The sequence below is a fragment of the Heptranchias perlo genome, chromosome 26 (genome assembly GCF_035084215.1).
Source record: "Heptranchias perlo isolate sHepPer1 chromosome 26, sHepPer1.hap1, whole genome shotgun sequence".
NCBI classification, from domain to species: Eukaryota; Metazoa; Chordata; class Chondrichthyes; order Hexanchiformes; family Hexanchidae; genus Heptranchias; species Heptranchias perlo.
The window spans coordinates 29,057,494-29,082,213 of NC_090350.1; the positions used below are offsets into that span (position 1 = coordinate 29,057,494).

A 24,720-nucleotide genomic window follows, 5' to 3' on the forward strand; every position below is an offset into this window, starting at 1 on the left:
TGAAGGATGAGATTGAGAGAGCACAGGAGGGCGGTGAAATCAGAAGAGAGCAGGAGTTGTGATTTTGGTTAAAATAGCTGAGGACGAAGAAATACTTGATGCAAAGGATGCAGGAAGATGAAAGGATAGCATCTCGATAAGAAATTTGACGTTGTGCTTGAGGGGACGGTAAACAATGTGGATTTTGAAAGGGAGGTATGAAGGATAGAAGAAGGTGAGCTGCTTGGAACAGGAAAAGGTGAAGGAAGAGTAGAGGGAGAGGCCATGGTTTGACTTGGCAATAGGGGGTCAAATTATCACCATCATGGCAGTTTGGTTAAGGCTTGTGATGGAAAGGTAAAGCCAGGTGAGGAGACTTATTTATCGAGGAAGGAGTGGCTGTCCAACAGCCACATTTCTATCAGTGCCAGGATGTTAATACATAAAGGGAAATAGGTAACTGGGGGGTGCAACCTATCTTTTACATAATTACTAGACTTACACCATTGGGGAGGCACAACCTTTGTACACTATCCAATAAGGTACATGATTTTGTGTATTCAGGAGGAATTTCTCATTCAGTATGTGGATGGCCCGACTAGAGAGGGGGCAAAACTTGACCTCCTCTTGGGAAATAAGGAAGGGCAGGTGACAGAAGTGTTAGTGAGGGATCACTTTGGGACCAGTGATCATAATTCCATTAGTTTTAAGATAGCTATGGAGAATGATAGGTCTGGCCCAAAAGTTAAAATTCTAAATTGGGGAAAGGCCAATTTTGGTGGTATAAGACAGGAACTTTCAGAAGTTGATTGGGAGAGTCTGTTGGCAGGCAAAGGGACGTCTGGTAAGTGGGAGGCTTTCAAAAGTGTGTTAACCAGGGTTCAGGGTAAGCACATTCCTTATAAAGTGAAGGGCAAGGCTGGTAGAAGTAGGGAACCTTGGATGACTCGGGAGATTGAGGCCCTAGTCAAAAAGAAGAAGGAGGCATATGACATGCATAGGCAGCTGGGATCAAGTGGATCCCTTGAAGGGTATAGAGATTGCCGGAGTAGAGTTAAGAGAGAAATCAGGAGGACAAAAAGGGGACATGAGATTGCTTTGGCAGATAAGGCAAAGGAGAATCCAAAGAGCTTCTACAAATACATAAAGGGCAAAAGAGTAACTAGGGAGAGAGTAGGGCCTCTTAAGGATCAACAAGGTCATCTATGTGCGGAACCACAAGAGATGGGTGAGATCCTAAATGAATATTTCACATCGGTATTTACGGTTGAGAAAGGCATGGATGTTAGGGAGCTTGGGGAAATAAATAGTGATGTCTTGAGGAGTGTACATATTACAGAGAGGGAGGTGCTGGAAGTCTTAACGCGCATCAAGGTAGATAAATCTCCGGGACCTGATGAAATGTATCCCAGGACGTTATGGGAGGTTAGGGAGGAAATTGCGGGTCCCCTAGCAGAGATATTTGAATCATCGACAGCTACAGGTGAGGTGGCTGAAGATTGGAGGGTAGCAAATATTGTGCCTTTGTTTAAGAAGGGCGGCAGGGAAAAGCCTGGGAACTACAGACCGGTGAGCCTGACATCTGTAGTGGGTAAGTTGTTAGAGGGTATTGTGAGAGACAGGATCTACAGGCATTTGTGGAGGCAGGGACTGATTAGGAACAGTCAGCATGGTTTTGTGAGAGGAAAATCATGTCTCACGAATTTGATTGAGTTTTTTGAAGGGGTAACCAAGAAGATAGATGAGGGCTGTGCAGTAGACGTGGTCTACATGGACTTTAGCAAAGCCTTTGACAAGGTACCACATGGTAGGTTGTTACATAAGGTTAAATCTCACGGGATCCAAGGTGAAGTAGCCAATTGGATACAAAATTGGATTGACGACAGAAGACAGAGGGTGGTTGTAGAGGGTTGTTTTTCAAACTGGAGGCCTGTGACCAGCGGTGTGCCTCAGGGATTGGTGCTGGGTCCGCTGTTATTTGTTATTTATATTAATGATTTGGATGAGAATTTAGGAGGCATGGTTAGTAAGTTTGCAGATGACACCAAGATTGGTGGCATTGTGGACAGTGAAGAAGGTTATCTAGGATTGCAACGGGATCTTGATAAATTGGGCCAGTGGGCCGATGAATGGCAGATGGAGCTTAATTTAGATAAATGTGAGGTGATGCATTTTGGTAGATCGAATCGGGCCAGGACCTACTCCGTTAATGGTAGGGCGTTGGGGAGAGTTATCGAACAAAGAGATCTAGGAGTACAGGTTCATAGCTCCTTGAAAGTGGAGTCACAGGTGGATAGGGTGGTGAAGAAGACATTCAGCATGCTTGGTTTCATTGGTCAGAACACTGAATACAGGAGTTGGGATGTCTTGTTGAAGTTGTACAAGACATTAGTAAGGCCACACTTGGAATACTGTGTACAGTTCTGGTCACCCTATTATAGAAAGGATATTATTAAACTAGAAAGAGTGCAGAAAAGATTTACTCGGATGCTACCGGGACTTGATGGTTTGACTTATAGGGAGAGGTTGGATAGACTGAGACTTTTTTCCCTGGAGAGTAGGAGGTTTAGGGGTGATCTTATAGAAGTCTATAAAATAATGAGGGGCATAGATAAGGTAGATAGTCAAAATCTTTTCCCAAAGGTAGGGGAGTCTATAACGAGGGGGCATAGATTTAAGGTGAGAGGGGAGAGATACAAAAGGGTCCAGAGGGGCAATTTTTTCACGCAAAGGGTGGTGAGTGTCTGGAACGAGCTGCCAGAGACAGTAGTAGAGGCGGGTACAATTTTGTCTTTTAAAAAGCATTTGGACAGTTACATGGGTAAGATGGGTATAGAGGGATATGGGCCAAGTGCAGGCAATTGGGACTAGCTTAGTGGTATAAACTGGGCAACATGGACATGTTGGGCCGAAGGGCCTGTTTCCATGTTGTAAACTTCTATGATTCTATGATTCTATTTAGCATTATTTAATAACTAGTTACTGAGTGTTGATCAGAGTTATCAGACGTATGAAGAAGGGCACAGGGATGGGTTACATGTTCAGCCATTTTATGCAGAACATCAGATGCTTTTGAAAAATGATGAAATCAGATTACAAATACTGAAATCTGCTACATTAGCACATTCCACTGTCCAGTCCAACTGGTATCAGCTGTCCTTTTTATTAGAGTATTTTTCTATTTATGTAAGCAGCGGCTTAATTATTATTAACCTAGAACTTAATGTCGGCAATACGATCAGGTGAACACTTAATGTGCTCAGATGATATTGCTCTGACCATATTTCAACATGAGCATTGACTTGGTTACTTTAAATGAGCTAATACCTCTGTTAAAATAGTGAACAGAGGAATATCATATAAACATGTTAAGCTTTTGTTCACTAACAATGCCAACATTAAATTCTAAGTTATTTTCATGTGTATCCCTCAGGTTTTACTTGCAGAATCAGCATGAAATAGGAAGCACAGATGAAGAGAGCCTGGTTTACATAAGACCATAAGAGCATAAGACCATAAGAGATAGGAGCAGGAGTAGGCCATTCGGCCCCTCGAGCTTGTTCCGCCATTCAATGAGATCATGGCTGATCTGATTTTTACCTCAACTCCACTTTCCCGCCTTTTCCCCATATCCTTTGACTTCCTTGCTGATCAAAAATTTGTCTAACTCAGCCTTGAATGTATTCAATGACTCAGCCTCCACAGCTTTTTGGGGTAAAGAATTCCAAAGATTCACGACCCTCTGGGAGGAGAAATTCCTCCTAATTTCCGTCTTAAACGGGCGATCCCTTATTCTGAGACTATGCCCCCTAGTTTTAGATTCGCCCATGTGGGGTAACATCCTCTCAGCATCTATCCTATCGAGTCCCCTCAGAATCTTGTATGTTTCAATAAGATCTCCTCTCATTTTTCTAAACTCCAATGAGTATAGACCCAACTTGTTCAATCTTTGCTCATAAGACAACCCTTCCATACCCGGAATCAACCTAGTGAACCTTCTCTGAACTGTCTCCAATGCAAGCATGTCCTTCCTTAAATAAGGGCATCAGAACAGTATGCAGTACTCCAGGTGTGGTCTCACCAGCACCCTGTACAGTTGTAGCATGACTTCCCTGCTTTTATACTCCATCCCCCTAGAAATAAAGGCCAACATTCCGTTTGCCTTCCGGATTACCTGCTGCACCTGTATGTTGACTTGTTGTGGTACACGCTGCAGTTTTTTGGAATCAGTACTTTGTTTATGTGCTAATAACAAGGTGAGCTTTGTCCACATCAAGGAGTCGATTTTAGGATGGCCGAGCGGGTGCTTTGGGGACGGGGGGAGCTCGTAAAATCGGGGAATCCCAGAGCTGGTCCGGAGCCCGGCTCCAACTCTCCCACTTCCGGGTTCCCCAGTGACGCGTTCGGGTGCGCGCGCAGCTCCCGCATGTGGGACTCCCACCGGCAATTAAAGCCGGCGGGATGACAATTTAAATACTTACTTACCTAGTTGAGGTCCTTGACAGACCTCATTGACAGGAGATCTTGGCAGGGGTGGAATTTTCAAGTATTCTCAGCGTGTTTCCTGTGCTGTGTGAAACACTCCCTGTTTAAGCAGATGTGTTTCAGCCAGCAGCCAGTGGGAGATGCAAGGGATTATTTGACAGGTGGGGGGAAAACCTCATTTATTGCAGCAGGACACTCTGTCACTTCAGACAAAGTTTTGGCTGCAACACCTTTGTCTTTCCACTCAAAATTATTAATTTATACCCTAAACTCTACTGTGCAAAAACATTTACCTACTTTGCGGACCCCCTCAAACTCACACCATCAGGATGGGGGGCGCCATAGCTGCATTCATCACTTCATCCGAGGACAAGCAACATCACCAGCCTCGCCAGGCATGCCGTCCACCTCCGCCACGTGGAGCTCCACAACACAGTGCTGCACCACAGGCACCCGCACAACAGCACGGAGGGCTCCCGGTTGGCCCGAGCAGCATCTTCTTACCTGTCACTGTCAACGTCACCACTGCCCTCAACTTCTTCGCCTCCGGATCCTTCCAGGGTGTGACCAGGGACATCGCCGGGTCCCTCAGTGGTCTGCACACAAGTGCATCGGGCAGGTCACCGACGGCTTGTTTTGCAGGGTCTCGCACTATATCAACTTCCCCATGGATGACCTCAGCCAGACGGAGAGGACAGTGGGATTCCACGCTGTGGCTGGCTTCCCACAGGTGCAGGGTGTAATCGATTGCACCCATATAGCAATACTAGCACCTCCACATGAGCCAGGACTGTTCATCAACAGGAAGGGCTATCACTCCATCAACACTCAGCTCATCTACGACCACCGCAAGAGATTCCTTCACGTGTGCGCCAGACACCCTGGCAGCTGCCATGATTCCTTCATCCTCTGGGAGTCCAACGTCCCACCCCTCTTCCACGCACCCAACACCTGCAAGGGCTGGCTCCTCGGGGACAAGAGATACCCCCGCACATGTGGCTCATGACACCTCTGAGGAACCCCACCACCAAGCAACAGCGTCGATATAACGACAGCCACATCGCTACCAGGTCTACAATTGAGCTTGCTATAGGGCTGCTCAAGATGCGCTTCAGGTGCCTTAATCATTCTGGGGAACTGCTTCAATATGCACCAGACAGCGTGGGACGCATTATAGTCATCTGTTGTGCCCTGCACAACATGGCACAACAGAGAGGGGTGCCGCTGGAGGAGGCCCCATCCACATCTGCCACCCATATTGAGGAGGAGGAGGAGGCGGAGGAGACCGAGGAAGAGGAGGCCGAGGAGGAGGAGCAACCCATGGGCAGAACAGCAGTTCACCTGGCTGCTCGTGAGGCCAGGGAGTCACTGATATGTATGAGGATTGGGTTGAGTGGTAGTGGTGGGATGAGTACTGGGGAGGTGAGTAAGTGCAGGTAAGTTGAGGATGAGGTTTGAGTGGGTTTGAGGAGTGATGTGATAGAGTAGTGTTGGCAGTGCAGGAGGAGTTGTGGGGTGGGGGCGGTGATGTGGAAGATGGTGTGTAGGAGAATGAGTAAGCGTGCTCACTTTGGCTGACCTAGTTAGGTCATTGAAGCGCTTTTTACACTGTATCCAGGTGCGGGATATGTTGCTGGAGCTGCTGACCTCCTCTGCTACCTCGAGCCAGGCCTTCTTGGTGGCAGAGGCAAGCCACTTCCTCCTGTCTGCTGGGTAGAAGATCTCCCTCCTCCTCCTCACCCCATCCAGTAAGACCTGGAGTGAGGCATCATTAAACCTGGGAGCAGCCTTTCCCCTGGGCTGCTCCATGCTGTAATTTTGACTGTTTACTGCAGGAGCAGCATTGGAGGACTGCCCCTTTAAATAGGGCTTCTCCAGCTGACAGCCTGTGATGCAGATGCGCAGTCTGCCCACTGCGCAGGTTTCCAACGGGAAACCCGGAAGCCAAGGTAGGAGGCTTCAGTTTACTCGCGATCGCGTGAGGAACCCACCGATTTTACTGGGCAGGTTACCCACGCGCCCAGTCGACCCCCTGCTGCCAACCCGCCTCCCTGGTAATATTGGGGCCCAAGTGTTTGTAACTGGAAATATCCTGCCTATAATCAGATTGCATCATCAGTGCTAATGTTAACCTATGATTGCAGCAATTTTCTCTAATGATACGACAATATGAATTAATAGCCAAACACAAAATAGAATCCAAACTTTATTTCCTTAATTAATTTTAAAGAAAAAAAGCTCAAAACGACAACAGGTGAAAAGGAAGTTATTAAATCCACCAAAGCCCTAAATATTACTCAGCATCTATATATCTGTACAAAATTTATATATTGTGTAAAATCAAAATGAAAATTGTTGCCTTGACAGAAAGTTCAATGAATTTCAACTTATATTCAGAAAGCCAATATCTTATTTTGTTCTTAAAAAAATCTACACTATACAAGAGATAAAAAAAAATACAAAAAAAAGTAATCCATTCAGACCAATGAAATTGAAAGAATCCTTTATATCCAGTCCTATGAGGCCTTTGGCTCTCAGGAAACATCCTTTAGCTGGGAAAACAGGACCACTGAGAGCACCAGTGGTATTGATGTCAATTATAGTGACATTTTGTTCTTAGGCGACACAAGATGCTTTCTGCAGGATAAGAAGGCTGCATCAGTTTCTCTTTGTGTAACACGAGCATGCACACATCTCTGTTAACAAGCAAGCAGATTATCCCGCTCCTGATGGGATTCTTTCCACGTATTCATTCACGTACACATTATTTGCAATGGAAACAAATATACCAATACAACCCCGTCAATGTCACTTCACATTACAGACAAAATAGTTTTGTCTTACGTGGAATACAACATGGAAAAATATTCCTGTTTAAAAAATGTCCTACAAAATGTTGCTATACTACCCCTCTCAGTCCCAATATACTATACGGTGGAATCAGCTATTATTCTTCATCATTAGGGGTGGTCAGTATTTAGGGAAGACAAAACTTCACTTCAAGGAATTAAAAACAAAACAATATACATTAATATTACCTAATATGTATGATTCTAAGCGGGGGTGGATTAGTTTTGATAAAGGGTATTTTCCCTTCTTCCCAATCAGTCTGGCTCCACCCCTATTCCCCATGATGTGGAAGATTTTACATGGTGCTTTACCTAATGGCCTGGCTGAGAATTGTTTGGACACATTCCAAGTGTGGCAGGTAGTTATTAAGTGACGGGTAGTTCTTGGGGCTCCAATGCGTAACTTCTGGATCGAAAGCCAGAACTGTAGACTTTGGCTAAAAGAGCACCATTAATTTTAACTGATTCTAAAAGATTGATTGAGTTAAAATAATCATAGAAACTCAAACTTTTCTTTCAAAAAAAAGTAGGTCTTTAAAAGAAATTAGATAATGTAGCATAAATATTTCAAATGAAGTATGTGCATTTCTTAATTATAAGTATATGCTACATTAAGTTATAAAAATTAATAATGGTGGCTCAGGACCATTAGAAAATATTAGAATATTGCACACTTTGCCTTTTCCTTTCATTATGTACCATATTGTTTCAGATGTGCTGACTGAAGGTAGGACAATGACTCACTGATAGCAATTGGAAGATAAATGCAATTCTAATGATAGAGGAAAAGCTGAACCCCTAAGCTAATTGCACTTCATTATGGCACATACAAGCCAAACACTTGGGTAATAAACCCCTTAGAAACATACCATTAACTTAATGGATAATTTCTAATAGGATTTAAATTTTCACCAGGGTGTACTGTAAACACAAGACATGTTTCATGTACTTAACCAACATCCTCATTATGTTTGGTAAAAGTTTGAATTTTGCTATTGGTATTGTTATATGAAAAATGTGCAATGGAATTCTAAGAAAACTAAATAAAGATCCAAGTTGGTGCGATTCATTTTGAATAAACCCAATCAATGAGATCATAGCCAGGAATTTCCTCGAGGCTGCTGTCGCCAGAAGTGTGGCAGAAATCTCGTTTGCACACATGGATGGGATTTCCACCACGCTTCCGGCGAAGTTACGCGGTGGAGCGGGAACAACTCCAAGGAAATTCCTGGCTCATATTTCACAGTGAAAAAAAAATCAGTTCACAATTTTTTCTAAGTGCATGTGGTGAAGTTGGAAACAAAATCCAACCTACAGTCAAAGATGTATTACAGATAAAATGACCACTCCAAGGCTCCCTTGGGCTAGAAAATAATTTAGTTGGCTAACCAAGTTGCTATTCTGAACTGAAGTATATCCTTCGCACTAACCCCCCCCCCAATTCCTGTAGCTCCCAAAAATTAATTTCAGAGTTTCCATTCCCAAACAATTTTTTCAACACCAGGGCACATGGTCCCTGTTAAGGTTGTTGTTGGTACTGAGATTCAGTGGCTGTAAAGAAGTCCTCCAGTACACTTTGCAGATATTCAAATGTTGGCCGGTCTTCAGGCTTCTCTCTCCAGCAACGCATCATAACTTCATAGAGTTCTTGTGTACAGTTTTCAGGGGCTGGCATTCGATAGCCCCGTTCCAAATTCTGAATTACTTCAGGGTTGGTCATTCCTATGGACAATGAGAGAGAGAAATAGAGATTTACTATGTGAGAAAGAAAGGAAATAAGCAATTGTATGACAGAGAAAGCTGGAGAAAGACAGCTAAATTTCAAATATAAGAAATAGCTTGTTAACACTCATGTGAAAGGCTCTGCATGACTAATGACCACTGAAGTATCAGAGGGCACGATTCACACAAGGAACCATATTCCACCAAGGAAGGAGAGAAAACTTACCAATAAAAAACATTAAATCACAGAAAAATACCACTGAAGTCAAATAAGCGGAATATAAGGGAAAAATAAACAAAATTCAAATAATTGTATTTTTATTGACAGGTCAAGGCTATATTGGTAAGTATGCAACCCAATGATCAATACACTGTCAATACGCACAAAATAAAAATCTTGCCAGGATAAGAAAGTTTGTTGACAGTACCATGGACGGTTCCAAATTGATAACAAGGATCCCCAACTTCAGGGGTCACTTGAAAGCATTATTCATTTTTTTTTACAATGCTGTTTGAAGTTAGTCAAATGCTATAAACAGAACAAATGCTATAGTCTTAAGCAACAACAATTTAAAATTTGGCACGTTATTTGCACCTCTGCCCACTGGGAGTGTCATATCAACAAAAGGTGCATGTTAAAGTTCATATTGTCAGTGAATTGTAGCACTGTGCTTTAAATTGATTTTTGAGATTGGAATGTGTCAGAAACAAGGTTAAGAAACAAAGGGGAAAATTGGTATGCATTGCGCTCGTTTTTTGGAAGTAAAATGGGTGCAACGATGACAAATTTAGCAGTGGGACAGCCCACGTCCAATTTGTGCAGCACTGGGGCCACTGATAAATTTATCGGGCTCATTTTTTTTAGGTGTCCTGGGCGGCCACCTAAAGCAGGTATTTGGCCTCTTACATATGTTAATGAGAATCCTATGGGCTGTCTACAAGCAACCGTCTGGGAAATTGGTTTCCGATGAGAGGAGCAGAAGTCGGGCCTGCTCCGCTTTGAATTGTTCAGCAACTGCTGCGCCTACCATCAACAGGTACGGTTTAAAAAGTTTTTATTTTTTAAGACGTTGCAGTAGACCAGGTCGAGCAGTCACCTCCCTCCCCCATTTGCGCTCCCCTCCCCACGAGGGAAGCAGCCTGATATTCATTTTGTTGAAGTGCGTGAGCTGCTTGTGGAGGTGCAACAAGCGCTGGCAGCTCGCGCAATTAATATAAATGAGGCCCGAGGCCTAATTTCGAACCAACCTCGAGCCTCCTGGTTTGGGCACGTGTTGCGACTGCATCGCTGCCTTGGCGCCCAAAACCGGGCGTCGATAAATTTCTACCTCAACATATTTTATGTAAGAAACTAGTGAAATGAAATCACATTTTGAAATTTGTAAAAGTAATACAAATTGTGGACCAAATCACACTTTTCATAATCAAATATACAAAAAAATCATTAGATTTGTCATGGGACAGCTACACTGACAAATCACTAATCTTAGCTATTGTACTATGCTCAAAAATGGCATTCCAGCAATATACCAAAAATATCAGACAATATTCAAGCACCATACCTGGATATGGTATCCGTCCATATGTTATAATTTCAGTGAGCAGGACTCCAAAACTCCAGACATCTGACTTAATGGTGAATGTGCCATAGTTGATGGCTTCTGGTGCTGTCCACTTGATGGGGAATTTAGCTCCTAAACAAAAAAAAAGCTTAAATGTTAAACATCCATTCATATTTAGTGAGCCTGAAAGGTAGTGTAGATGCAAATATGAGATAAAGGATTATATAGTTTGTAACATTGTTACAAACATAACATTGTAACATAAGTGTAGTCTGACAAGCGGTGGATTATTGCTGTTGCGTCATCCTAATATCATTTGGTTGAGATAAACCTAATGCTGTAATCTATCAAAATCTTTTCTCTTAAAGTTATTATATTTTCACATCACATTTTGTAACACATAATTTGAACAGTGCTGGCAGGAGAATGCACAGCTTAATTTTTCTTGCATGGCTGTCAAGTATTGAAATCCATGTCAGGGAAAATATAGTACTTGAATTGGCTGAGGTATATACAGTCAAACTTTACTGTGGATCCCTCTATTATGAGGGTTTGTTTCACTAGAACAGAAAAGATTAAGGGGAGATCTGATAGAGATGTTCAAAATGAAGAGGGGTTTTGATAAGGTAAATTGAGACAACATATTTCCACTGATCAGTGAGTTGGTAACTAGAGGGCATAAATTTAAGATCACTACCAAAAAGGGAGAAGTTTGAAGACTATTTTTTAAGCAGAGGGTTATTAGGATGTGGAATGCCCTACCAGAGACTAACGGAAGCAGAATCCATTATAGCTTTTAAAGCAGAAGTTGGAAAATATTTGAAATAGTAAACAATTAAAAGTGTATGCGGAGAGGTATTGGACTAATTGGATAGCTGTTTCAGAGAGCTGGTACAGATGCCATGGGCCAAACGGCTGTAAAATTCGATGACTGATTGAAAATCGTAAGAGTTTGGGTTTACCACAAACTACGCTCACTTGATAATTAGCCACATCTGTACTCTTAGAATCATAGAATGTTACAGCACAGAAACAGGCCTTCAGGCCCTTCAATTATCCCCTGGTGTTTTTCTCCATGAGGCACCTAGTCAAATCGTACCCTCCTGTTCACTCTCCTTATCCTTTATTTTTCTTCTTTTTCAAGCGACTAAATCAATCCTTCAACAAAACTTTGTAGCAGATAATTTCACATTCTAACCACAGTATCTGGAAAGAAACTTTTTCTAGCTTCTCCTTTAATTTTTTTTTAATGATTATCCTAAATTTGTGCCCTATTATTGTTGTCTCACTGACCAACAAAAACATTCTAGCACTATTTATCTCATCATAATCGTCAGGTCACCCCTCAACCTTCTCAGCCACAGTGAAAAAAATTCTTAACTTCTCAACTCTCATTTCATAACTACTTGTGAATAGAGGGCCTGGTCCAGGAAGCATGCATTTATAAACAGGATGGAAGATCTTGCACAAATGTTTACACATTTTACTGAGACATCATCTAACCTCAGATAAACTCATTCAATTGGACAAAAGGATCACCTGGATGCAAAACATGATAAATATCAAAGCATTGATTAATTTGTAATTTACTATATGGAGTGATCAGATCATCACCAATGAAGCGATTTGATCTGTCTACATTTAGGTCAGCCTTGGGTCGCATTTTTGATATCAAATTCCATGTTATTGTCTTTATGTAGTCAAGCTTGGGATGTATTTAAATTAGAGAAGTTTGGAGCTCCCTTGATGTAGCTCCCCATGGATAGGTTGACAAGAGTGCATGGACATTTATTGGTTGTTCAATCTGGTTTCCATAGAATGTGTTCATTCCAACAAAGCTGGCACTGATGGAAAGTTTCTGCCAAGTGTTGCTGTATTTATTGAGAGATGGGGTTTTGGTTAATGTTATGCTTAGTGCAATTAATTTCAAACAAAGTTCCAGCATCAGTTGGTGGGGCATATTGTAATCGGGACTGTGGATACTATGAAAGAATCCAATTTCTCCCATAAAGATTGTGAGGTAAGAAAATGTGAAGATACTAACTTTGAGATAACATTTGATTTCCGTATGTCTTGAAGCTTCAAACATAGTACCCAAATAAGAACAGGTTATCATGTACAATACCAGTAAACTTCAAAACTCGTTTGATTATCTTATGTATCTACCACTGTTAAAAGATTACCATACTGTAAGGGTTCTCTGGACCAAGATTGCATTGTGGGACCAAACAAAATATTTTGTGAGTGCTAAGGCACCATAACAGCATATTGTGGAAGAATCTTTTGCAATTACACTTTGTTTTTATTTTAGAGGTCTCTATTTTAAAACTTTTATAGTTTTCCAAACTCTACCACAAGATGGCACTCTGAACTAAATTGCTATCCTGCTACATTCTTTTGGTGCTTAGTCTTTACCTACCAATTACTGATTTATGATACAGTGTTCAATTATTAAACATGGGACTGTTTCTTTCTGATTAAACATTTCTCAAAAGTACAACCAGAACAGATGTAAGGCACACTGTGAGGGCCCCTCGCATCAATATTGCAAATAGGAAAACCTACCAGCAAAAGTTACATAGATAAGAGAAAATGGGTACAATTGATTTTTTTCCACTACTATCCTTCAAGCTTTTCTTTCCTTATTCTTTGAAAGGCCCACCATAATTTCTATTACCAGAATGACTGATGCCACATAAATGAAGTATTGTGGGTGTAAAAAATGGACTGCACCTAAAACTTCTGGTAATAACACTTTTGGATTGACTCATTTTCACAACTGTGTATGTTAATCATGATGCACTTTATGATAGTTATGACTTAAATTAGTGGCAACTACTTTGTAAAACTCATGGGTTTACCTCCTCCTTGAGCAATACCCAGTTGGTTCTCCTAGAGCTGCTGAAGAGGGCTGGGGGAATTTCAACTAAAGTAAGCTGGTTTTCTGCTGCTAAGCAAAGGTCTATGAAGCTCAGTTTTATAATGGTTCATTAAAGAGACAGCACCTGAACAGACTGCAATGGGGAAGGGAGGAATGCAAACACCAGATGTATTCTTCTGATTGATTTCAACCATTGCAATACATCCAGGATCCACCCACAGAATATCAATCATGCTTCTCAGTAGATCAATATGACTTTGGGACAGAGCGACAGAGCTCTGCTTCACATAGGGAAAAACACTGCAGTATAAAAATTATATTGCCATTTAAAACTTTTAACGAACAACTATATGGCAGCCCCACACCCTGCTCCATGCGGTTAAGATTAGTGAACTCAACACAGAATGGATCAAACGTGGGTCCTTCCTGGTCGGCATGGCTCAGTACCTCACCATGCAGTGCATTTATCCACTGAACCACTGGGACAGCCTAGAAATTCTGTCTTTGAAGCGGTTTTGATTTCTAGGTATTGGAGCTACTGGCATTAATCACCATTTGATTTAAGAAAGTGTAAAGTCTGATTTGTATCATTAACTGTTTTATTGGATACTGCTGCTAGGCAGTTTACTATGTTGGAATTTTACATTTCATTTACTTTTAACTTGTGTAAAGTAATTAAACACTATGCAAAATGGTACAGTTGCAATGCTCCCATCTCATTTTATAGTGTATTGTTTTTGGGATCTCACAGGGATGTGCATTTCATTGGTACATTAGACATTTTTGGTAAGACACTAATCAAGGTGCAGGGACCCTTAGAAAAATGCCTGGCAATATTTACACCATAAAATAAAGGTAGACTGACAATGGACAGTTTAAGGAGTTCAGAGCAAGTTTTTCTGGCTGGACAGTAGTGCCCAGATCAATAATAAACAGATCAGAATTTACAATTGGGAGAAGGGCTATATGACATTCAAAAATATTCACTCACAGAAAGCAGGTGATAATGCGTTTTTATTTTAAGAAAAATGTACAGGTATAATACAAAAGTGGAATTGACTGTGTACTTTTATGACATTTCAGATGATTTTAATAATATAGTCAATGGATCACACCTACTGTACTTCATCTGTCGTCCACCTTAAACATATTGGTCAGTAACACATAAGAATAATGTAACATCATTGTGAGATGGTCCTTACGTTGACAGTAAATGTTAGGAGTATCACAGGCTATTTCATTACTTCTATTTAAATAATAAAATGACATTGAACTCCAGTTTCTGTTTCTTGATTATATATACCTAATATATACTACATATAAGTGCAATGTTAGTATGATGACGCTTAAGGTGAATTAAATCTATTATTTCTCCAGTTAGAAACAAAAATGTTATTTTTTTAAAAACTTAATTGTCACAAAAATATTGAAATTATGCAAAGTATTTGCACACCTCACAACTTACGATGAGGTCACACACCACAAGTTTAACATCAGCGTGACGTTGCAACCACTTCTCAATAACACTAAACTTGGAGTGTAAGTCGGGTATGAAAAAAAGAAAGAACTTGAAGGCCTGAACTGACTCTGACGTGAAGCAAAGTGAAACTATCTCCTCCAGGGAGTTTCGCTCCTCTTCAGTCCAGTGTCAGAAATAATTGTGACCCCTGATTCTGGCTACATTTACAATATAATTGCAGCAACAGTGCAAAATAATTTCAATTCACACTGACAATGCACTTATAGTGTAAATGCACACCAAGTGAAAAATAAATCCTTTAAAAAAAAATCTAATTCAAACAGATACTCAGGCTGCACATTATACATATTTGATGTACAAACAGTTTCTATTATTTAACCTGAACACTTACATCTGGCATTCTGACATCAGGAGCATAAGTAAGAACATCACAAAGGATGTTCTCGCCACAGTTGACGGCAGTAAGCTGGTAAATGGAAACCATAACTTTTAAATCAATATTTTGATACATCATGTAGCTAAGCAAAGGAAAAATTTATTTTTAAATATGAAGTTTTTTCCAGCCTAATTTTTTTCTAAACAGTCAAATTGTCACTTTATTTATTTGAAAACTAGTTTAAGTTAATGCTGTATTCGTTTTTTAAAAATAAATCCTCGTCAATTTTGTCCCCCCTTCTCTTGATTGTGTTGACTCCTTGCTCAAGTAGGTTCAAAGGGCGCAGGCCACCCTCTGCTTTATTGCCCATGGAACATTATACATGCGTGAGCCTTTAGTCAGCAGGTGATTCAGTTGTAGGGGGGATGGGTTCACCACAGCCATGTCCGATCCTGTCCTCACGGCATGCCCACCAATAGACACTTCCACCAGGGGTCGCTGGGTAACGATCAGGAGCAGGAACCTTGGCCAATTTTTCCTTCCCCAAGGTCAACTGGAGTAGCTCATCGCTGCTCAGCTAAAATGAGCTAACACCACAGGTGAGGGATCAAACAAGACCCTCCTGGTCTGAGTGGCTCAGCTACTCACTGAAAAAACGTGCTATTTAGGTTAATACAAGCTTCACATCACCAAACCGATACTGCTTGATTCATCTCGTCTTCTCCCCTATTTTTTGCACCCTTGATGGTATCCACTGGCCTTTCACCTATTTCCTCAATTTAAAAAATACCGAAGTGAGCAAACATTTCATTTCAATGACGATAACCAAATAGGTGTGAAACTCTGCCCAGTTATACCTTTTTACAAGAAAAAAAACTTGTATTCTTCCTCATGTAGTACAATATAATGGATTCTGCTAATGTGTAAAGTTGGGATGATGTCATGGGAAACTGCAGGCTCCAAAAATAATGTACTGTACTGAGTTATGTGTCCTGCCTGTCCATATTGCACTTTTGTGCATTAGGGTATATAGCTGAAAGCCCACATGGTAGCTGCAGGTTAAGACCTTTACCAGAATAGTAAGGTTGAGCGATGCTTTGTGGCTTCCAGCATGGGGTCAGTGTGCTTTCCCACACTGACTGATTTCCTGTTCATTGTCTTACACAAACATCTGTCACTAAGTACAGCGTTTAAACAATGCATTATGACAATTATTAAAACATGAATCATTGGAGGTTGAGAATAAAAGATGAGAAGACCTGTTAAGTAATCTTTGGGGGACAAAATTCTGCAAAGTGCTATTTTTAGTGCACTGGTCAACACTCGTGTAAAATTTCTGTGCGTGTTTCTTTAACACAATTGTCAACCCACTTTATTTTAGAAGGGTTGATGTCACCTTTCAAATGCTGCATGTAAGAATTTTTTGCTTTTGTTCTGCTATTGTTTGTGTGAATAGTGAGGTTAGTGCACTAAAAATAGCGCAGTGAAATTTTAACTCCCAATGGTTCTGAAATGGAAAGAGGGTTAAAACAATTCCTGTGTAAGCATGACTATGGGTCAAAAATAATAATTCTGAAGTATTCAGCTCTCTTAATTTCTGTAATTCTTTATTCGATATGGTAGAGCTGTGTAATCAATTGAAAATTGAAGTAGCATTTCTGTACTAAAGTGAAAAAAAATTAAAAATTTGTGATTTTCCAATTTCCTTCTGAGTATTATAAATAATAAGTGGAGACATGCCATGGAATGGTAGTTGGGTTTTGTTTATAATATTCAGAGTTATATTTTTGGTGGCTGTCCATTTTTGGGAACAAAATGTGATGGAAAAGTAAGCTGCCTCAAACTCAGACTTCCAGTGACAGTCATGTTTTTGTGACAGATATCCTGCTTCTGTTTTTCTCTGTGTACAAAGTGCAGCTTTATTCAAGAGCTTGCAATCTATGTCATTCTTCCTCTTACAATAAAATCACTGGGTCAATGTTCTGACATTCACAGCACTGCAAATATCATCATTATGTTTGAAATTGTAAATTGCTGCCATTGACATGTTACACCAACAGTAGCTGATAGTATGGTATAGTCATTTTTTGGTCCCCTCATGTCTCTTGATTCCTGATCAAGGGGTTTGCTCCCCAACCAGCCACTAGGAGGTGTACAAGAGATACTCAGACAAATCAGCCCAAATGCTCTGATTGGTTTCACCTGAAAAACTGATACAAGTTGGCTGAAACTGACTGGAAGTTGGGATGGACAAGTGTCAGACTAGTTCTCTATTTTGCGCTCCAAGAGTCCCAGTGGTATTTCCTTCTGGTTCCCATGGTGTCTGATAGTTTCAATATGTAAATGAACTCTAATTGACATATTAATGTTCTTCACACAATGATCTGGTGTTCCAGCACGTTACTGATGATTCAGCTACTTACCAATATAAAGTGGGTGTCCAGGGGTGCTACCTGAACTGTTGATGAAAGTGCTTTTAAAGAGCCCTACTTGAAGAATGCAAGGAGAATTCCTATCTTTTTTTTGTTTGTCGCCTTCTTGTCAATTAGCTGTGAATTACCTTTGTAATAACTTTTGGGCCATTGCCATTTTAGCACCAACTTCATTAACAGTAACTCAATGGGTTTGCCCATAGCAACCTCCTGTACCTGTGTTCTTTGGAGGAACAAGAGGAGGACCATCAGAGGGATGCAAGGCAGGCCAGGCTGCACCAGAGGCGATCTGCACTTACTCACCAATTCGCACTTCTATTTACAATGCAAAGCACATATACCTCACTATATTAGAGGAACAATGTTTGCGCTGGCTGCAATGCAGAAGGGAAACTGAAATTGAGTTATGTTGCATGCTGCAAAGTGGCTTGCAGTCCAACTTATCCACAGACATGGCTATGCTAACTTTTGTGTCTCCAGGTCATTTCAAGAAACCACCGGTGACATCAACCAACTTTGTCAATTTGCAGTACGTAGGTGTATAAAGCCTTATTTGCTGGAGCAAGTAAATTTATCTTCCTTCTGGACAACTGACAGCAGTGCGAGATGGCTGTGAAATTTTGCAGAGCGGCAGGTCCGGGGGATTATAGATGTCTCCAGGTATCCCTACATGCTTCATTGCACAATTCTATTACTTAAATCGCAAAGGATTCTACACTGATGTTCAATTCGTTTTCAACCAACATCATTATGCAGCTCAGTGCTTGCTTCCCAAGCAGCTGTCAATATCTTTTAAGACACTCCACCGTTCCATCATTATTTGGCCCACAAGCTCAAATGGCAAGGGAGCTCCTGAGTAATCAAAGCTACAAAACAGGCCTACCTAAGGTGTCAAAGATTGTGGTAATTTTCTGCATGCTACACAACTTTGCCCTGCATAGAGGCATCATTGTGGAGGCTCTTGAGGAGGAAAGCACACTGCCCCTTTCAAGGGGACCAACATGAAGAACAGAAGGAGCCCAAAGAGTCTGCAGAAGAGAATCCATTGCCAGCTGCAAGAGTCATTTGACAAGACCTCGTTACAGAAGATCTTCTCTTCAATGACCATTGCATTGAAGTCCTGTCCACATTTTCCCCATGCCTTCCACTAATCAGCATGCACCTATGGTGCCTTAACTTTCCCATCCAACTCCCATTCATAATTGCTGAAACATAATTCAAAATCTAAGAAGGAATACTCTATGGACACATACCACATGTAATTGCACATGCCTAGTCATGTAATAATATCAGCAGGATTCAGAGTCATTTGAAAACCAGGAAGCAAGAATTAGTTTTCTAAGAGGTAGTATAAATTGGCTTTCCAAAGACAACAGGCCTGTTAAGAGAAATAGAAGGATCACACGGGAGCAATAAGAGAAACTGAAATATCACACGGGAGCAATAAGAAATGGTCTTCGGAGTTTGGTGTAGAGTGGAAGGAGCTTTATCTGTAGCTGTGTAAGCTCCACCTAACCAGAGAATGCTTGATGTTAATACTGGCTGCCTGAAATGAGAGTGTTATCCAAAAATTACCCAAAGAATATCAGAAAATGCCATCATTTTTGTTTGGGTTACAATTCCAAATTATTATTTTCCTCCCTAGGAAAACAACAGAGGTTTCTAACCAAACTAATTCACTCCTGTTGTCATCTGAAGTTAAATCAGTCCCTTTGATCATTGTCGGGTTCGGTGCTGTTAATGACACTATTCCTCAATCTATTTTTCCTGCCCTTTTACATGTTTTAAACCCTACTACATGCAGCACATGGCCATTCTAAGCGTTTAACCGTGCCTCTGTTGGCTGTAAGCTGATTATACCTACCATCTCTTTCCACACAGTTTAAGCATCTTGTCCTTCAAGCTCCTCATTTTGTGTAAATTATAAAATGAAAATATTTCATTCTTAGCATTGTTTTCCTCAATCTAAATGAACAGCCACACCTGCAAATACACAAATCAAATAAAAAGTGTTCATAAGATAATGTCTTACCCTCCCTTGCTGTGTATTCATTGTCTTCAATAAGTCGGGCAAGGCCAAAATCAGCAATCTTGCAGCAAAGAGTGTCAGAAACCAGGATATTTGCTGCACGAAGGTCTCGATGGATATAGTTTTTCCTTTCAATAAAGGCCATTCCCTCTGCAATCTGTTGAAGAAAATAGTTCAGATGGGCAATCTCATTGCTATTGTGGGACAGTAAAATGACAATGTTGATTTGTTTCTCAGTAGGAACTTTACTTATCCTAAAGAGTGAGCAGTTTTAAAATGTTCAAATCTACCACAGATTTTAAATCAAATTTTAAATGATATTGTAATTTACCTATATGAACAAAAGCAAAATTGTGAAATTTGATCAAAAAATAAAGTAATTTTTAGAATAAACACAATACTTTGTGGATCGTGCATCTAAATATATTAAGTTCACTCTTCCATTTGCTTAATCAAGATGCTTGCTCTGATCCTCCATTTCAACTTAACCCCCTGTTGTTGGATCTGTTCTTGTCATTCCACTTCTTCCATGTCTGTAATTTCAGCCCTCCTTGCTCAACTCTCCCATCTATATCAACTGAGCCACAGCTGACCAAAATTTGCTCCAAAAAACACATCACAAGAGTCAAGCTAGGGCAATATTCCTCTACTTCCTCTTACTACTTATCAATGCACCTTATTCAGACCCGTTTACAATCTCTGTGGACTATGGATTAATTATCCCCAAATTATCCTCATAATATGATCACCTTAAATAAATACAAGTTAACCATGAAATATGCTGCTTATTTTGCTATTGTTTGTGTGGATAGTGATGTTAATGATATATTACACAACCATCATGACTTTGATTTACAGTATAATCTGAAAAGAGTTTATGTAGTAACTTTTTACTGCTGTCGTTTGATGCCTTCCAGCACACTTTTTAATTGCTAATATATTCCATAGTATTTGCACAGCATACCAACAACATCTAGTTGTTGATAATTGGTAATTCAGAACTCATTTTCTTCAAATACCCTGTGGCCTGATAGAATTGATTTTGCTCTTTGGCATACAGGACTTGATCTTTTTTTAAAATTAATTCTTGGATGCAGGTGTCACTGGCAAGGCTGGCATTTATTGCCTATCCCTAGTTGCCCTGAAACTGAGTGACTTGCTAGGCCATTTCAGAGGACAGTTAAGAGTCAACCATGTTGGTGTGGGACTGGAGTCACATATAGGCCAGACCAGGTAAGGATGGCAGGTTTCCTTCCCTAAAGGACATTAACAATCAGTTGGGTTTTTATGACAAGCCAATAGTTTCATGATCACTTTATTAAAAAACTGATACCAACTTTATATTTCCAGATTTTTTAACTGAATTCAAATTCTCAAACTGACATGGTGGGATGTTCTGATATGGTACATGTTCTCTAAATTATTAGTCCAGGCCTCTGGATTATTACAGTGTAGTCCAGTAACATAACCATGACACTACCACACCCTTAAGTAGGCAACTCAGTGCTAGCTTCTTAGAAAATCAACTTGTAGTTGAGGGCTGTTCATTGGGCTATGAAATAGTTGAAAGACTAATTTTGATCATGTAGTTTGACTCTTACAAAGGACTGTTTTTCATACTGACAGGTGTCAATGCCATGTTGAGCTTTTAGCAAAGCTAAAGTTGATGAAAGCTGAAAGTTTGTGTCTGCAGGAAATCTCACAAACCCACAGTGCCATTTCATACCCCAAGAGCATTCTTCTGTGACAGACACCAGCTGGATCGGAACCTTTATACACCATGCTCTTGTTAAGCATACAAGTCTACTTCAGCATTGAAAATTCTAGAATCACAAATCCTTACTTGTTAGATTCTATGATAAATATAATACCTGTATATGCAAGATAATTTCTTAACTGTGTGGTCTTAGGAAGATTTTGACACTTTGCCTTTAGCAGAAAATGCCCTCATTGAACCAAAGTCTATGGGATGAATAAAGGTCATTTGGGTCATCATTTCTAATGGATCAATATTATACACAGCTCTTGTCCAATTTTATTCTGTCACATATTCTCTCAATCGTATGTAACATCATCCTGATCTAAATGTTGGTTTGCACCCCTTTATACCGTAAAGGAATTCTGATAAACTCCTTTTTCAAGGAATCTGTGGATTCAGCATTCCCTCCACTAAACACAACATCTTCCACGATCCAACAAACGTAAGTGAGAAGTTTATTTATTTACATTTAGCTCATGGTTATCTAATTCTAAAATCATTTTCTTTTGTCTAATGTTCTGGATTCAGTTTAAAGAAATTATTTACTACCTTCCCTTTGTTTACTCCCTTAATTATTCAAAAAACCCTGAATAGTACAACAGTACAATGTTTCATTAAGTAATTCATGGCAACAACAGAGTACAATCATCCATTGTCAGAGTCTGTTCTGAGTTTATATGAATGCAAAGCTTCTATATTGGAATTGGGGGTGTGAAGCTAGCTGAAGCATGATACAACTGCCAAAAGGTTTTATTAGGTCTAGGCTCCCTATTTCAGAACATAGATCAGACATTCTTTCACTACAGACATTAGTAGATAGTTTCATGCATGGTCCCTTTCCTTAAATGTTCCTAGAATTTGAGTCTCTCTTGGAGATTATTGTTCACTTGCCAGCAAACTGAATCATATTACTATGTTTCAATGATTTAATGATTATCAGCTGTCATACTCATTACTCTTGTGCTATTCAAGTGTAAACAGCAATATTGTCTTTTTACCTACTCTGCCCTTTTCCTGCGCCATGTTACAAGCCTAGATGTTAGTGCACCATGACCTCAGTGAGTACTGTAGCCTTTCCCTCTTGACTGTAACATAATAAACAAAAACATCAATCATGATGAATTTGGTTCTGAGCTCGATCTTGTAGTCTCGTATTTTTGCACTCATTTTATGCATGTGCTCTTTTGCTCATGTTCTGGTTGCTCTTAGAACTCTCATGTACCACATAAAGTCTAGATGCCTTTAACATACTATATGCTTCCTTGCAATGTGTTTTTAAAAATGTGTGCATTATTGTGGGTGCGGTAAGCATTGTTAAGTTTACCTAGCTTTAGTTAACATTTAAGTGTGTAACGGGATGTGGTTGAGGTTCTTGATGGCACTCAACATGCAACTGTTTAGGTTTTTATTGATAATATATTGTTACTCCTCAATCATCGTCAAACAAAGTGGAGACCTCCTTGTAATGCAATTTATTTAGTATTATAGAATCAATCCGTTGATATCCCTAGAGTAATGTAATGTACTTTAAGAGCACGCAAAGTCCACACTGTAGAAAAAAATTGTTGAAATACAAATCAGGTACAAATATCTCCTTGAGGTCTTTCCAAATGTACCTAAATATCCACATGCAGAGATAGGAAGAAAAGCTGTATGTTGGAAATCTGAAATAAAACAAAAAAATGCTGGAAATACATAGCAGCTCTGTCAGTGTCTGGAAGAGAAGGATAGGTGAATGTTTCAGGTTGGAATTTTCATCAGAACTGATTTTGATGAAGTGGCTCCACCCAAAACATGTGACAGGTCTTTTCTCTTTCAGACATTGACTGACCTGCTGTGCATTTCCAGCATTTTCCCTTTTTTACTTCGTGCGAACACATACCCAGGGACAATAACTCACCTGTGCTGCCATATCAATGAGCTTAATTATGCTGAGTTTTGATCCTACAGTTGTCTTCAGAAAATCAACTAAACTACCTAAAAGAGAAAAAAAAGAATTCAGAAGATAAATACCATAATCAGATTTATTAAGCATGTTTGAAACCATGTTCTATTATTTTTAATACTATTTGGTAAGGTAGAGAGTCTTTGGGATCTATATTTAGTTGGGAAGACATAAGGCCTAACACCCGCTGACGTAAGCAAGGAGTCTCCACCTTAGCTATATTCTAGTGGGGACAATGAGACCTCTATTTAAACATTTAAATTTACTGATGATAGTATTCAGTTGTTTAATGTCTGAAAAAATGAACATCGTCAGAATATCATCAATGAAAGGTGTTTGACCCTGAATCATTAAACCAAAAGAAAAATCAGAATAGTTTCCAACTGTTATTATTTGGTACAGCTTGAGTTCACAGTGAGAGTAATACTCCACCATTTTATGAGGGCATAGCTTAAAAATAAATTAATAAAATTAAGTGATTAAAACAGTCTAGCCCCATTGGTCAACACTTGTTAAAACAGCAGGGAGGGGAATTCGGTACGCATGTGTTGAACAATCATTTGGTATTTGCTAACAGTAATTTCTAGCCTTCAATGACCATGGAAAGTACCCATTGTTAGTAGAGCTAATTTATATATAGCAAGGCACATGGCCGTTAAATCTGCACAGTTCTTACCCAGCCCTGCATAAAACCTTCTGTCACCCAGCCCTTTTCCTGGGACCATATGTAAAGGCCAGATTAAATTTAATTCTTATGCAGTGTCTTTCATTTCCACATCATAAACAGGGCAACATTTTTTGCCATCTGTCTTTGCTGCCAGCATTAATGTAAAGCATGGTTTTTCATTGTTATTCAGATGGAAATAGTAGGGTTCCCTTTTCATTCACCATAGTATTGCTTAGAATATCACAATACAGAGGAGTTCCATCTGCATAGTCCCTTTGAGATAACTGATTACCATACTATTTATGCAGCCTTATGGCATCATGCTGGCACTCGAGCAGCATTGTCTTGTAGTCATCCAGCAAGTGCTGACTGATTTATAATGTTATGACATAAAATCAGAGTGCTTCATAAAACAGTACATCCATCCTTGGCTCGCCTCGAGGTCATCATCGGAGATATTTTTGTTCCATGCAGTTTGCCCCAGTAATCATCAATGTAACCGTATTTTTACATTTATTGCACAAACTGCTTCACCACTTCTCCAGCTCCTGGGT

General features: G+C 40.1%; 1 protein-coding gene across 2 annotated transcripts in view; it reads right to left on the reverse strand.

Annotated features, from left to right (window-relative positions):
• Positions 1 to 6,706: 6,706 nt before the first annotated feature.
• The window catches only part of LOC137342625 (proto-oncogene tyrosine-protein kinase LCK-like), a 92,421-nt gene continuing 74,407 nt past the window's right edge, over positions 6,707 to 24,720 (reverse strand). For both annotated transcript variants that reach the window (XM_068006652.1, XM_068006651.1), the window contains 4 exons: positions 23,455 to 23,531; positions 19,799 to 19,952; positions 10,598 to 10,729; positions 6,707 to 9,035 (listed from right to left, as the gene is read on the reverse strand). In XM_068006652.1, the coding sequence (XP_067862753.1) occupies positions 8,833 to 9,035; positions 10,598 to 10,729; positions 19,799 to 19,952; positions 23,455 to 23,531 (566 nt within the window). In that variant the 3' untranslated portion in view covers positions 6,707 to 8,832. The remainder of the gene's footprint in view (positions 9,036 to 10,597; positions 10,730 to 19,798; positions 19,953 to 23,454; positions 23,532 to 24,720) is intronic.